Genomic DNA, 13,683 nt, shown 5'->3' with positions numbered 1-13,683 from the left:
ATGGTGAAATGTTTTGGTGGAAATTCAGAAAACTGAGATAAAAAGATGTTTTTCTGTCTTTTGGATAAGATCAGCTTTAAGGTTGAAGGGTATATATATATATATATATCAGCAATTAAAATCAGATCAACTTGCGTGTTTTGGTAATCAGCGCTTCCCATCCATTCATCCAGCCATTCTGGTATACATAGCACTTTTTTGTCCAACAGTTTTCTATCCATTCTTGGTCTGGATAGAAGCACATTCCATTTTCACTACACCCTAAACATCCTGGAACTAGATATGTATATTATCTCTGTGACATGGGTTGGGACCGGTGCAAAAGACATCAGGACACATTTTTTCTGAAAGGACTCCATTTTTTATAGAACAGAAGCTTTTCATTACATCAATTAAACAAAGTACAAACAAATTCATCTTTCAGTATTAATTGTATAAAACTCATATCTGACATAGGACAACATTTATTTTTTGTAGCTATAGATTCTTTTTAGTGGTAATTCGAAATGCACCGGTCTAAACCGCGGATAAAGACTGACCGGTCCCTTAGGTATAAAAAAAAACTTAGAAGTTTTAAAACGGACGTTTAATATGGATCCACAATTATGTTAATACCCCGTATGACATCTTCAGTTTTTATTTAGAGGTGTGTGGACGTTCCCAAGTTATAAACTAAATTTGCATGATTTCTTAAAACTATACAAAATGAATTTGGTATAACGCACAATCTCATTTTATACATTTCTCCAATTATGCTTTTGCCAAGTGATGATCACAAGATTTTTGAAAACATTTTGATTTTTTGATGTGCATAAATGAAATGCTCAATAACGTGGCGGGATAAATACCAAAGCGTCAGCAGTGGGTTAATTCAAGTAAGTCAAAATCCAAAACATTACCTGGGCGTAAACAATTGAAAACAAAGAGGACCTACATACAAAAAGTAGGGAACCGAATAAAATAGATTGCATATAAAAACTAAAGATAAGGGAAACAAAACTTCACACACGAAACTAAAGCACTAACAATATGAATTCTAACAAGAACTTGGAGTGGCATCAGTTGCTCCGGGAGGTAAGCATATCCTGTCTTGCCAACGTCACATATCTAATGTCATATTTAATGTTCCATTACATTCTCTATTTTAACTGGTTAGATAAACCTAATCTAAAATTTATTGCTTCACTTTTCCTGGTTTGAAGTCGAAATAAAGCCGTAACATAACACATGTATAAGCTTTTATACACTAAGTTAGTAAGAAAATGTTGTATGAAAAAAAAATTATAATACCTGCCAGAGAAAATAGTTGCTCTGAGAGAAGACAAACGAGGAGGGGTCGTGATGGCAAGATTTGTTTAATTTCCTTTCGGTAGCTTTACAAATGCAAGACCCTTTCATAAAATGCACCTAAACATCACTATTATCACCCATATGACAAGCACTAAAACGTTAAGTATTTACTTGTCCCTGGCTTTCGTGACTGAATTGAAGGAATAGACACAATTAGAGCGGTATATATGATAAACTGCTTCATCTGGAAAATAACAAAAAAATTTACCATAAGCGCTTCACTCAAATCAACTAAATATATGAAATACGGAATATACTATGTACTTGGAACACAATAAGAAAATGACTCGGAAGGCACGTCTTCTTAGAACTGGAAAGTAAATGACAAAATAGTGTTCTGAATTAGTTTGGTTCATATGACATGAAGGTCTTGTGTTTGTTTTCAGTCATTCAGATCAAACTTACTCTTCCTGTGCACCTGTTAATTGTTCTGGGGCAGTAATGTGCTAAACATTTTGACAAATCTACGGTTAGTAATTCAAAGTTGCTAGCCCGGGGATGCTAATCGGTGGTGATCTGTTTGATTTCTACATTGTTACTTTGGTATTGTCACATGGTCATGTCCCCATGTATTTACTTTAATATGCTTGAAAACGAGCAATTTTGATATTTGAATAAAGCTAGTCATTGCAGATGACACTATATATTCTTACCTTTATGGCTTGTGTATTTTCCTGTTGTTCTGTTAATATATTACTTCTAGAAACTCTGTGAATGTTTCCTGTCACTGATTCGAGGTTCGATATCAGCTGTTGCCATGATTGGACGTTTAAATTATGGGGTCTATGTATATGATTTATAAAATGCCATATTTGGAGTGAAGGGGGCACAGAATATTTACAGCCCGGTTTACAGTTTTGAAGCAGGTGTTTGTTTTTAATTGTATAGTTGTATTTAGTGTTTTAACTGTAACAAAACACATTTAGAGTCTAGATTATAATATCTCAACTCAGCTGTAATGTTCTGAAATGAATTAGTATGAAAGCTAATTTAGGATGATGTTTGATCAGGCTCTCGTTTACGCCTTTTATAAGATGTTTTTTCAACAGGGTTTATTTGGGTTGTTTAGGTCTAGAGTTGTTCGTTGTCACTAACGTGACCATTTAGAAGAAAAATAATAATGATCGGCGGCTATGATAAAGATCATATAATTATAGCAACTGTTGCCATTTTGTTGGAATACAGTTACCAAAATAATTTAAAGTCTACCCTCAAAGCGTGATTCCTATTATTACCAGTGGTATTCTTCCGCGAGTGAATGTACACACAATAACTCACCCGGACGATTGCTATTACGATTCTTGAATGATGTAGACTTCCGTAGGCTTTATCGTCACGATCATTTCATCATTCTATTTTCAAGATATTTGCTAGAAACTACAAAAGCCATTATTTTTCATTATTCGATGGTCATAACTCTAAGAAGTCATATTTAAGGTGTTTATATTATTATTTTTAATGTGTAAGCATACAAGTGGAAAAAAATCAAGAACAAAAACTCTATAAAGGAGTCCATATTGAGGCTTTTGTGGAGTGTCGTAAGCCGAATAAGTTGAGTCCTATTTATTTTCTCTATCTCTAATAAAATTTTCGTATAAACCTTATCGACGCAGTTTTTAGTATAATTGGTTTCAGAGGAAATATGTGCAGAAATGCGACGACGACGGAGGCCAGTGAAGGATAACAAGTGATATTATGTTTGCAAGCAAAACACAGAAGTCGTCGACAAAACCTGCAAATTGTCAAATGCAGCCAAATTCTGAAGCCTTCATTGAATTTACAAAAGTAATGTTATCCGTAGATTTTAATTTTTATCGAAATCTAACAATGTTTGAATTTGCTGATTTTGGCGGCCATTCTAAAAATAAAATGGCGGCTTTCTTACAAAATCTGAAATAACCATTGAATTAAGAAGGCCATGTATACTCAAGATATTAATTTTCATCAAAATCTAACAATGTTGAAATTTTGCCGATTTTGTGGCCATTTTGAAAATAAAAGGCAGCTTTTTTAAAAAAAAATGTTTGCAACTTTGATGGCAGGAAGTCAAGAAATGCTATATGAGTTATTTCATACATATGAATAGTTCCCCTAATTTTATAGATTTTGTTTTCATTTTTTTGTTTGGCGGCCATTTTAAAATCGGTAGCCACTTTCAAATTTTGAAAATTGCATGCACAACCCCTGAGCATGCTTAATTTTTAGCCAAGTTGGCTATGAAACGAAAGCGTAATCAAGGGAACCAAGATTCTAGCGGAAATCAAAAGAATATAATCCAAGGACAAAGACCAGACACGGAACACAGACACACGCAACAAAGAATATTAAATAACTAAAATAATACATTCAAAGTAACAATAGTAAATGAGAAACACCCACCGAGTTGCTCATAAAAAGTTCAGTCCGGGGTAGACGAAAGAGGAACGAAAAACTATTACATGTTGAACAAATCAGTTTTCACGGTGCAGATAGATACACCGTAACGATCCACGAATTCGTGATGACGACCACAAAACTTCTAGTGATGACTTCAATCTTGTAGCAACATAACCCTGTACCAGAAACCTAACTGTAAGAAGTCTAGCGCGATACAAAAGTCTGCGTAGTTATGGTAAGCTCTGGTATCACGTATATGAATTGTGATATGAAAAACTCCATATTCAAGTGCTGAAGGGATGTTGCCAAGTTGACAGTACTGAATGAAAATTCATCACGTTTGCCGTATAGTTTTATCAATAGTTTTCCTTTACCATCGATTTCTAAGTATATGTCGAAATAAGAGGGTGACTTCACAGTGTCAGCAGTATCCGTTATCTCAAGTTCTTCGGGGTAGATGCGATGTATCAAATCTCTGGAACTAGGATTGTTGAATGATAATGCGTCATCTGACAGCGGAAACTGAGATTAAAGGATCTAACTAAACGATGCCCTTTCTTTCGGATCAAATTTGCTATAAAGTCAGCCTCATAAGAGTGAAGAAATAGGTCAGCAAGTTTAAAAACGTGTCTACCACACTGGACAAATATGGTGTCGTTAAAAGAAATTCCAGCGTTTTGAAAATATCTTCTGCGGTATATTTGGAAGATAATTTGAAAATATTTTTAACGAAGTATGAGGAATCTCTACCAAGAACTAAATATTTGAACTAAATGTACCGTACTTGTGGTCAAATTAACGTGAAATTAAGGTTTCATCATGAAACTGCCTAAATCTACTCCTGACAACCCATACTTTGCGATTTTTTTGGGGGGGGGCACGCCCGCCACGCCCCCGTCTGAATCCGTCTCTGCTTCTTTGGAGAATGTAGTGGTAGTATGGGTGTTATCACTGGTATCATTTTCTACATTTCACTCTGTTAATAAACATTGGATGTAATGTGTTTTGCAGACAAAAACAATATTGTTTTGGGTTTTGTCTGCTGATACGACAACATATTTGTCATGTATAAGTAGACACTTCTTTTGCTACCTCGGGGTCTTTGAAAATTGACGTAGCATCGACACCTATTGACCCACTTAAAACTTTCCTACGTTTCAGAGTTACAGATCTTACGGCCTTTACCCGTTTTGATAGAGAATTAATGTCTTCTTGTTCTCGTTTATCCTTTTTCTTGCGTAGTCCTCCACGGCATCCGTAAGAACTTTAAAGTTATAATTCAAATTTATGGAGCGTGGTTCACGGTACTTGGGACCTTCAGAAAGGACCTTACGGAGAGATTCGTTTTCGATGATGCTTAAACCTCCCGTAATGATGTGACCGGAAGGAGCATATTTGAATAAGGAGTTTTTGCAAGATAAGTCAAGTGGTTTAGCCTTGAAGTCCTCAATTTCAAGGTTCTGCAATATTTTTGTAATTGAAAATTTTTGATGCAATAGGTGAAATATGGGAAAATGAAATAACCGGTATTTATTTGTCCTTGAAATATGGGGAATTTTGTTGGTTACGTGTTTTGTGATAGAGGATGTAAGCCGAAATTAATTGCATCTATACCATTGTTGACTAACGGTAGTGGAAGAAATGTTCGTTTTTCTTTATCTTGACCTTTTACTGAAACTGGTTTAAAGAGTCTGTGGAAACCAACATCCAAAATGATGGCAACAAATCTGTATAATGTTATTGTAGGTTCAGAAACAGAAGTGTCATGTCTTATTTTGTAAAAGGAGTGGTATAGAATAGAGTTTAGTTCGAATGTGATGAAGTCCAAGAGGTTTTTGTATGAAAGAAAGACTATCTATGAAGACATCATGCATCTTAGGTAACGTATAGTGGCGATGGCCAGGACTCCTTATCCGTCTTGGATTCTTGTCAATTTCATCACATTTATGTAATTGTTCAATCGGCTTGATGGGTTTCCTATACTTTTGTTGTTGTAATTGCACCCGTAAGGTATTGCAGTGTCTAGTCTGCGTATCATGTATTCCCCTCTTTCCCTACGATAGCTTTTACTCAGGATAAACGGTCTGCGATTTATCGCTCGGATATCTAGTAACATTCAGAAGGAAAAAAAAGTAAAAATAAAATAAGTCGCAAAACTTCGTTTTGACGTCTTAATAAGTCTTCCTTATTAACTTTACCCTTTTTAACTTTACCTTACCTGGCTTAAATTTCCATTTTTACATTACTTTAAGATTCAAATACACTATAATAGACATATTTCGAAGGCTGCAGCTTTATTCGACCAAAGAAGTCGAATTCTGAAACAGTCAGGACAAACAAGAATTGTGGTTAAATGTCATACGAGTTCATTGTCAGCACTTGACACTTTTCTTCTTTTTTTTTCTTGTTCATATATTGATTTTTTCTACACGTTCTAGTACCTTTTGATTTGTCATATTCTGGTATATATGTACAGTTTCTATCGCGGAGAAGACTTCATAAGTAAAAACAAAACTCTTATAAATTCGCAATAATTGTACAAAAACAATAATCATTTAATATTCTGCGCAAACAAAGGAAACACAAGAATCATTTCCAAATTTATTTTCCACCACAAATGGTATTCCATTGGTACCCATTGGTTTTACAGTAGCATCCATTTGATAATTTCTGTCCGTGGTCGACACATCTTCCGTAGGTATCTGGACACTCTAAAATAAACCATCAGTATAATGTAAACGGAGTTCTATTGAGTTGTAAGAGCAAAGCAATGACACATCTTTAAAGGCATTTAACGACTATAAAACGAAAACGCATCGTCTCGAAAATTAAGATAACTAGTTACTTTAGGGTTTGTTTTACAACATAGCTTATGTAATTCGCCCTTGTTTTCGTTCACAATTAACATAATGTACAGTATGCTAACTTAGGAACTGGTGTGATACTTACGCGTTTTAACTATTAATGTTTTCCAACCATTCATTACTCCGTTCTGGTAAACCACACACTTTTTGGTCCAACACCCTTGTTTCCACTCTTGATTAGGGAAGTAACAAACGCCGTCTACGCTGCATCCAGTACACCCTGGAACTGAAAACGTTTGTAAATAAGTATGTTATCTGTATTAGTCGAGATAAAAATGAAATCCTTACATCCGTCCGTTCGTTCGTTCGAAAATCGTTCTGATTACAACACGCAATCTGACATGTGTCCAATCATTGAGAGTATCACATGATTGTTCGAAAATCACTCACTTGGTTTTCAGATTACAGTCAAAGAATCACAAAATCAGAAACTTGAAAAAATCAGGACGATGCTTGTGTCAGCTCTGATTATTGTTACATTACTTTCGTCCTTCAAAGTACAACGATTCTCTTTCCCAAAAGACTTTTTGTGATTTCACTCAAATCAACAGAAATAAAACACAACTGACAAAAACTATGCTTTTGCAATATTGACTTAAGAAATCATTCTCAATTCCAGGACGTGATTAAACATGCACGCGACTTTTTAACCCAGATTTGGATTGAATTTTCGCAAGTGGTTTTCTTCAAAGTTTATAAAAATTTCATGGGAGAAACCTATTTTGGCTACATATGTAAGAATTGACAAACTAAAGTGAAATTTAGGTATTGACAAGCCCCCTAAAACTCGCATTGATAAAACCTAAATTTTACTATTTCAAGTCGTGGATTAGAACACGCCAATACCTAAAGTATAATCTATATGTACTCACTTATTCCCGGGATCCTAGATTGAACAGAGACCAGGGTCACCAACAGAATCGCACTAACTATTAACAGCTTCATCTGAAAGTCACGAAAGAAAACTGGGTACAGAAACCATAAAAAAAAAACAGAAAAAAAAAATAGCAAAGAACGCTTGTAAAATTGGGATTGATTAAGGATACACTTTTAAATCAAAAACGGATTTTAAAATTAACTAACGTTATGACGAATTGCAGCATTGATGCATATATATCTATATATAGACGAGATACGCCATACCTGGTATTGTTGTAGTCTGAGAAGGTTGTAATGCCACAAGTAGATGTTAGTTATATTTATACTGGTCAGTGTCACACGTTTTTCAACATTGAGGCTCGCAGGGTGTTAAATAATGATAACATCAGAAATATAAAACCTATAATTTCAGCTGTTACAAGCCAAGTAAAGTTCATGATAATTTTAAAGCCTTTCGCAAAAGTCCACATTAAAGGTTATGGTGTAACCGTGCCATCGGTCATGTCCTCGTAATGGTAACAGACCTGATATACTCGATCAAGATGAAAAACAAAATGAATATTACTTGGGGCTTGTATTAAATAATGATGACATTTGAAATAATAACTATAATTTTGGTTGCTCTTTCAAGATAATACCAAATAAAATCAAGAAAAACATGCGAGGCCTTCCGAAATTAGAATGAACATGGTTTAAGAGTTCATGAATTAATAGTACCTTCGAATAATAATAAAGATACATTTCCTGTCTTTGTACCATAAAGAAATTCCATATATTTTCTCCAAACAAGGCGGGAAAGGTTCAAAGGTTTTATTAGTTATGACAAAATTATAATAAGATAAGTATATATTGTACATTTTGGTATCATCCGCATAACGATATATCCTCGAAAGTATATTTTTAGTCTCGCATCGTACAATAATAATGTCTCTCAAAGTTTATTTCATTTTAACTCCTATTCTCGAACATTGGACAGTTTTTCGTTATGACTGTAGTGACTCTTGTAATAATGAAATGGAGGACAGTGCCATTTCCAGCTGTTGCTAGATGCAACACAAACACAGTGTTGGTGGTTTAACATGCGACCACCATTATCCACACATCTGTTATATATATCCGGGCATTCTGAAGCGATAGGAAATTGTGTATTAATAGACGGTTTTTTTTTCTTTGAAAGAACATATATCTGCTTATGTAATGGTGTCTGGGTAGCTGTTCATATTATATGAATTTGTTTTCAGGCAAATTCTCAATAGTCTTTCCGCAGTAGCTTCTTTAAGATTGGTACACTGATATATAAGTGTTTAAGTTTTAAATGATCAATAATGACGGAAATGTCTTGATTATCATACAATTGTACATGTTCACGATCATTGGAACTATTTATGAAGAAATTAGATTTTCTATACTTCGACCACATTTTGTGATGCTTACGTGTCTTAACGACAAAAGTCCTCCATCCACTAGGGAAAACTTGACATCTCTTTGTGAAACAGTTCTTTTTCCATTCCTGGTCGGGGTAGTAACATATACCCCCTATACTACATCCAGGGCAACCTGGGACTGAAATGTATTATGGTCATTATCTTATTCTAACAGTAAAATTTTATATAAATTAAACAAGACTTATTGTCAGAAATAATTAAGATTCAGAGTAATACGAACTAAGATTCGGACTAGCAGGGACTACGATTCAGGGTAGTAGGGACTAAGATTCAGGGTAGAAGGGACTAAGATTCAGGGTAGTAGGGAATAAGATTCAGGATAATAGTGTCTAAGATTCAGGATAGCAATGGCTAAGATTCAGTGTAGTAGGGACTACGATTCAGGGTAGTATGGACTAAGATTCAGGGTAGTATAGTAGCTAAGATTCAGGGTATGTGATCAGGTAGCAACCACTTCACATTCTCTGTTTTCATGTCCAAATTATGAGTTCATTAGAAATGAAACTTGATCTTCTTGCTGGCCTTCTGAGTAACGACGAACAGATTAATTGAATATCACGTTCAATCAGGTCGCTTTAGACGTCTACCTTGGATTGGTAACTGTATGTGACAGTCACAACTTTCATTCTTTCATTTTAGGCAAGTATGAATTAATAGTTTTATATAGCTTTAATGATGTTATTAATACTTTAATCATGTACAACTGGTATTTTCTTTTCAGGAGACAGATTTATGCAAGTTCTTTAGAAACTATTCTTAATCTTTATTGGAATGTAATGTATACTAGTTCTGTAGAGCTCATGTTAATATATAATAAAATACTGTTTAAACTAAGATTAAGGGTAGTAGTTACCATAAACTACAAGTATTTAACCGCTGGTCACGATGGAATTCATAACAGTATATATATAAAGCTAAGGATTGCACCCTAGCCCGTGCTAGCGGTATTCCCAACTGATCTGCATTAGCGGAGCGCAGTATTTCAAACATCAGAGATAGTTCGTATAGAAACAGCAATATTTGTATTTATATATTTGATAGTTTGTGTGCAGAATAACGAACTAAAACAAACAAAAAACTCTTTACATTGATTTACTTACTGTATCGCTTAATGTTTATTGCACGAGTGGTGGCTAACATAAGACACAAACACATGATCTGAAACTAAGAAAAAAAGTATGTTGAAATGTGATTACTATTGTTGGATTTTGATGTACCAATTAATTTCATCAAAATACTGCGTTTTTAAAGATAAAACACTCTTTCATATCGAGTAAGTAATAGCTTTACAATATCGTCCGATGTGACTTAAATGTAAGTACGCGCTCGGAAAAAAAGATCTTTAACATATCTGATCTATTTCTAATTTTGTTATTGTGCAAAACGACAATATATACTTAAGTTCACTAACCTTCGTCATTATCAAAGGATAGGAAAAAATACTCTGACTTCCTGAAATCCGAAATACATTCACACAAATTGAGATTTTGTTTGTTCCATTCTTTTAATAGTGTCACGTTCACATTAGGCAACACCCATTGCCCAAAGAAAGAAAGTCGAGATAGAGATACAACAATGATATGATGAACTTTTACAACTTTTGATGTATCGCTGTACCTTTTGAAATTTATACAAACTCACTTTCATTATCATATTATATGTTTTATTTAATGCAGATATGTTAATATATAATCCTTAAGTCATACGAGTATACACTCTATTCAGACTTGTTCGCTTTTGTATTTTTTGTTGATACAGTACCTTATGTTTTTGTATACCGTACATGATGGCAACTTCCCATTTGTTGAATTATCTTAATTTGGCCTTACTCCCTTATATTATGCCATTGTCAAATCCACGATCAGCTCTTGGCTCAGATAAAAAAATTCTCACTCATTCCTATTGTTACAAGATGCATATAAGCTATCAAAAAAGATTACATGACGAAAATAAACCATGAAATGGCTCACTGCAACAAATACTAAAAAATGTGCCAGCATTTTTTACTTCGAATAGAATAAAGATTTCGAAAGACATATCAAAGAAGATTTTAAAAGATGAACACTCAAAGCTATGGAAAAATCAAATAATAAATAACTTCGTAACTATCCACTGTTTAAACAGATCAGAGATTTGGGAATTACTTACACAAATAAGTAATTTATAGGTAAGAAGAAATTAAACCAAGAGTTTCATCTCATCATTTACAAATTGATCTGGCAGGTACAGAGGTATCCATCCTTATCAGAGATTTTGTCAATAGTGTGACCTAGGGGAAGTTGAGGATGAAATCCATTACCTTCTTAACTGCATTCAATTTGATCAAGAGAGACAACATTTATATCACATCGTATCTCTTTCATGTAACCTTTTTTATATCAATTAGACAAACTTATATGGCTGATGACATGTGAGGACACTTTGATGTTAAAAGATTTTGGCAGATTTATCCTGTCACACTGTAAATAAGGAGTTTTTGACCTGACAGTTGCATTTTTTCTCATTTTTTTTTTCGATTTATCACGGTGTATGGTAATCAAATAGTATAAAATCTGACTTCAGAATCATTATTTTGATCTAAAGACTCCAACGACTCCACCAAAAAATCCACCGCAGTTTTACGTTTGTCCAATATTTCTATAACGTTATCCAAACATTTATGTTTACCCTTTTATAAGTAAAAGTAACCATCGAAAATGTGTCAACCTTTAAAGAAGACCCCAAAAAATAATGAAACAAAATTAAAAAAAAACGTATTGATAAAATGAACTGTTAATATTTATTTATTTTTTGCTGACAGAACATACATGTCAGGCCTGGAGTTGTCTGCCTACACGGGTCAAGAACAGGTTCTCTGAGGGCTTTGGTTCACAACTTTACAGGAACATCGGTTGTAACCATCAAACGTTTCGCTGCTATCCACACATCTGTTTCTTATATCTTTACATTCTGAAAAATTTTATTAGATTACTCGAAACTGAATACTAAGCACATACATAACCTTGAAGCGCTTTATTGACGATTCTATTTGTCCCTTTCACAATTAAGACTTCGAAAAGACGGAAAGTTATTTTTTATTAAAAAAAAAAATCGTGCTCAGACGGAAGTTTATATATGTTATTTACCACGTTAGAATTTATCTTCAAACAAGGGTTTTATAGCTTTGCATGTATCATAATCATTGGTACTTACGTTCCTTAACAACTTGAACCCCCCTCACGGGGAACACTTTACAGATTAGAGTTTTACAGTCATCAATCCATATAGCCTCAGGGTGATAGCATCGACCATTTAGTCTGCAACCATGGCAACTTAGCTCTGCAACAATAGTTAAAGAGTGAGACCAGAGCTAAATTATGAACATGCATGTCTTTTTTTTTATATTCAATGTTTTTGAATATACTCTTTTGTGGTAAGTTTATGGGCATGCCCAATTTACATTTCCGGAAGGTAGGGCTTGGGTAGAATAAAAGAATTTTCCCCGGAAGTGTATATTGAGCATGCTCCACGCATGATCATCGACTATCCCACAATTCGCACAAAAGGTTCTATATTAAATATTTCTTTTGTTAGTGACGAACCCGGGATTTATCAATTCGTGAATTGATAGAACTAAACAATGTCATGTACCCTATCGTATTTTCCTAACTGTTAGAAAAAAAATATATATAAGAACTTTAAAAATATATCTTCACGGCCCTTTACTGTGACTACATTTAAACATTGAGCAAAACAGGTATGACGGTCATACTTTCAGTGATACTCCGCTACTTACCATTACCATCATCTGATATTGATTTGTGAAGTTTAGGCATAACATCGTTAATATAAATAGGTTCGGGTATGTGACTTCCTCTATACGGTGGCAAATATCTCATCTTTGCTGGCATTTTATCAGTTATTTGACGCTTTGTTTTACCCTGGTTTGTGATCTTGGCATGGAGCAGGAATGGTTCATCGTGTGTCACCACTGGTTCAGCCTCCGATCGTCTCGCTTCATCTCTATTTTCTGTCACGATTAGAGGAAGTGGTTTTATGTGTACGGACACTGGTCTTGGTTCCACGCGTTTCATTTCATCTTTACTTTCAATAATGGTTTCCGGGAATGTTTTATAGCTAACAAGCATTGGTTCACTTGCATGACGTCTTGATTCCGTGCGTTTCATTTTATCTTTACCTTCAATAATGGTTGCCGGGAATGTTTTATAGATAACGGCACTGGTTCATTTGCTTGAAGTCGCCTTTCATCTTGATATGTGGCCTCGGTTTGTGGCCCAAGTGTCTTGGATTCTGAATTAGAAATATATACACATTTCACCGATAAGGAATTCCAATAACATATTCAAATGTATATACGAAAGCCAATGGAGCTCATTTTCGTTAACTAAAAGATATGTTACGCGAAAAAAAAACTGTTTTATTCCACAGAAATGAGCTTAATGGGCTTTCGAGTGTGTAAAAGCATGCCAAAATACTATGACTCGCATGATTACTTGATCTCGATGATTTCTTAAAGTTTATCAGTTCCAAATATAAAGGAACGACTATTTTATATAAAAGTGGTCTTACCATTTATTTATCACATCACCCACCCATTGGAAAAAAAATTACTAGTAAACCCCATCATGACTTTGGTAAACGGTCTAATGTATTATTGTTTTTTTTTTTCTGAGAGTAAAGCTTACCGATAGTCTTTAGCTGTGTAACACCTACCAATATGCACAAAATAGTCAGCAGCATCTGTAAAATGCCCAACACACATTTAAGTC

General features: G+C 34.4%; 2 protein-coding genes across 2 annotated transcripts; both read right to left on the bottom strand.

Annotated features, from left to right (window-relative positions):
• Positions 1-6,258: 6,258 nt before the first annotated feature.
• LOC148615607 (uncharacterized) lies at positions 6,259-7,798 on the bottom strand. Its single transcript, XM_088581556.1, has 3 exons — positions 7,463-7,798; positions 6,676-6,816; positions 6,259-6,437 (listed from the first exon to the last, which is right to left on the bottom strand). Exons 1-3 carry the CDS (start codon positions 7,533-7,535, stop codon positions 6,328-6,330), a joined length of 324 nt encoding a protein of 107 aa, XP_088437682.1. The 5' UTR covers positions 7,536-7,798; the 3' UTR covers positions 6,259-6,327.
• Positions 7,799-7,876: 78 nt separating this feature from the next.
• LOC148615606 (uncharacterized) lies at positions 7,877-13,651 on the bottom strand. The gene is made up of 6 exons (XM_088581555.1): positions 13,600-13,651; positions 12,690-13,204; positions 12,107-12,232; positions 10,015-11,863; positions 8,904-9,032; positions 7,877-8,594 (listed from the first exon to the last, which is right to left on the bottom strand). Exons 2-4 carry the CDS (start codon positions 13,078-13,080, stop codon positions 11,754-11,756), a joined length of 627 nt encoding a protein of 208 aa, XP_088437681.1. The 5' UTR covers positions 13,081-13,204; positions 13,600-13,651; the 3' UTR covers positions 7,877-8,594; positions 8,904-9,032; positions 10,015-11,753.
• Between the last annotated feature and the right edge of the window lie 32 nt (positions 13,652-13,683).

The sequence above is a fragment of the Perna viridis genome, chromosome 5, assembly GCF_037379345.1.
Source record: "Perna viridis isolate PV_CMFRI_1.1 ecotype Kerala chromosome 5, ASM3737934v1, whole genome shotgun sequence".
Lineage (NCBI taxonomy): Eukaryota > Metazoa > Mollusca > Bivalvia > Mytilida > Mytilidae > Perna > Perna viridis.
This window is presented reverse-complemented; position numbering and strand designations above follow the sequence as displayed.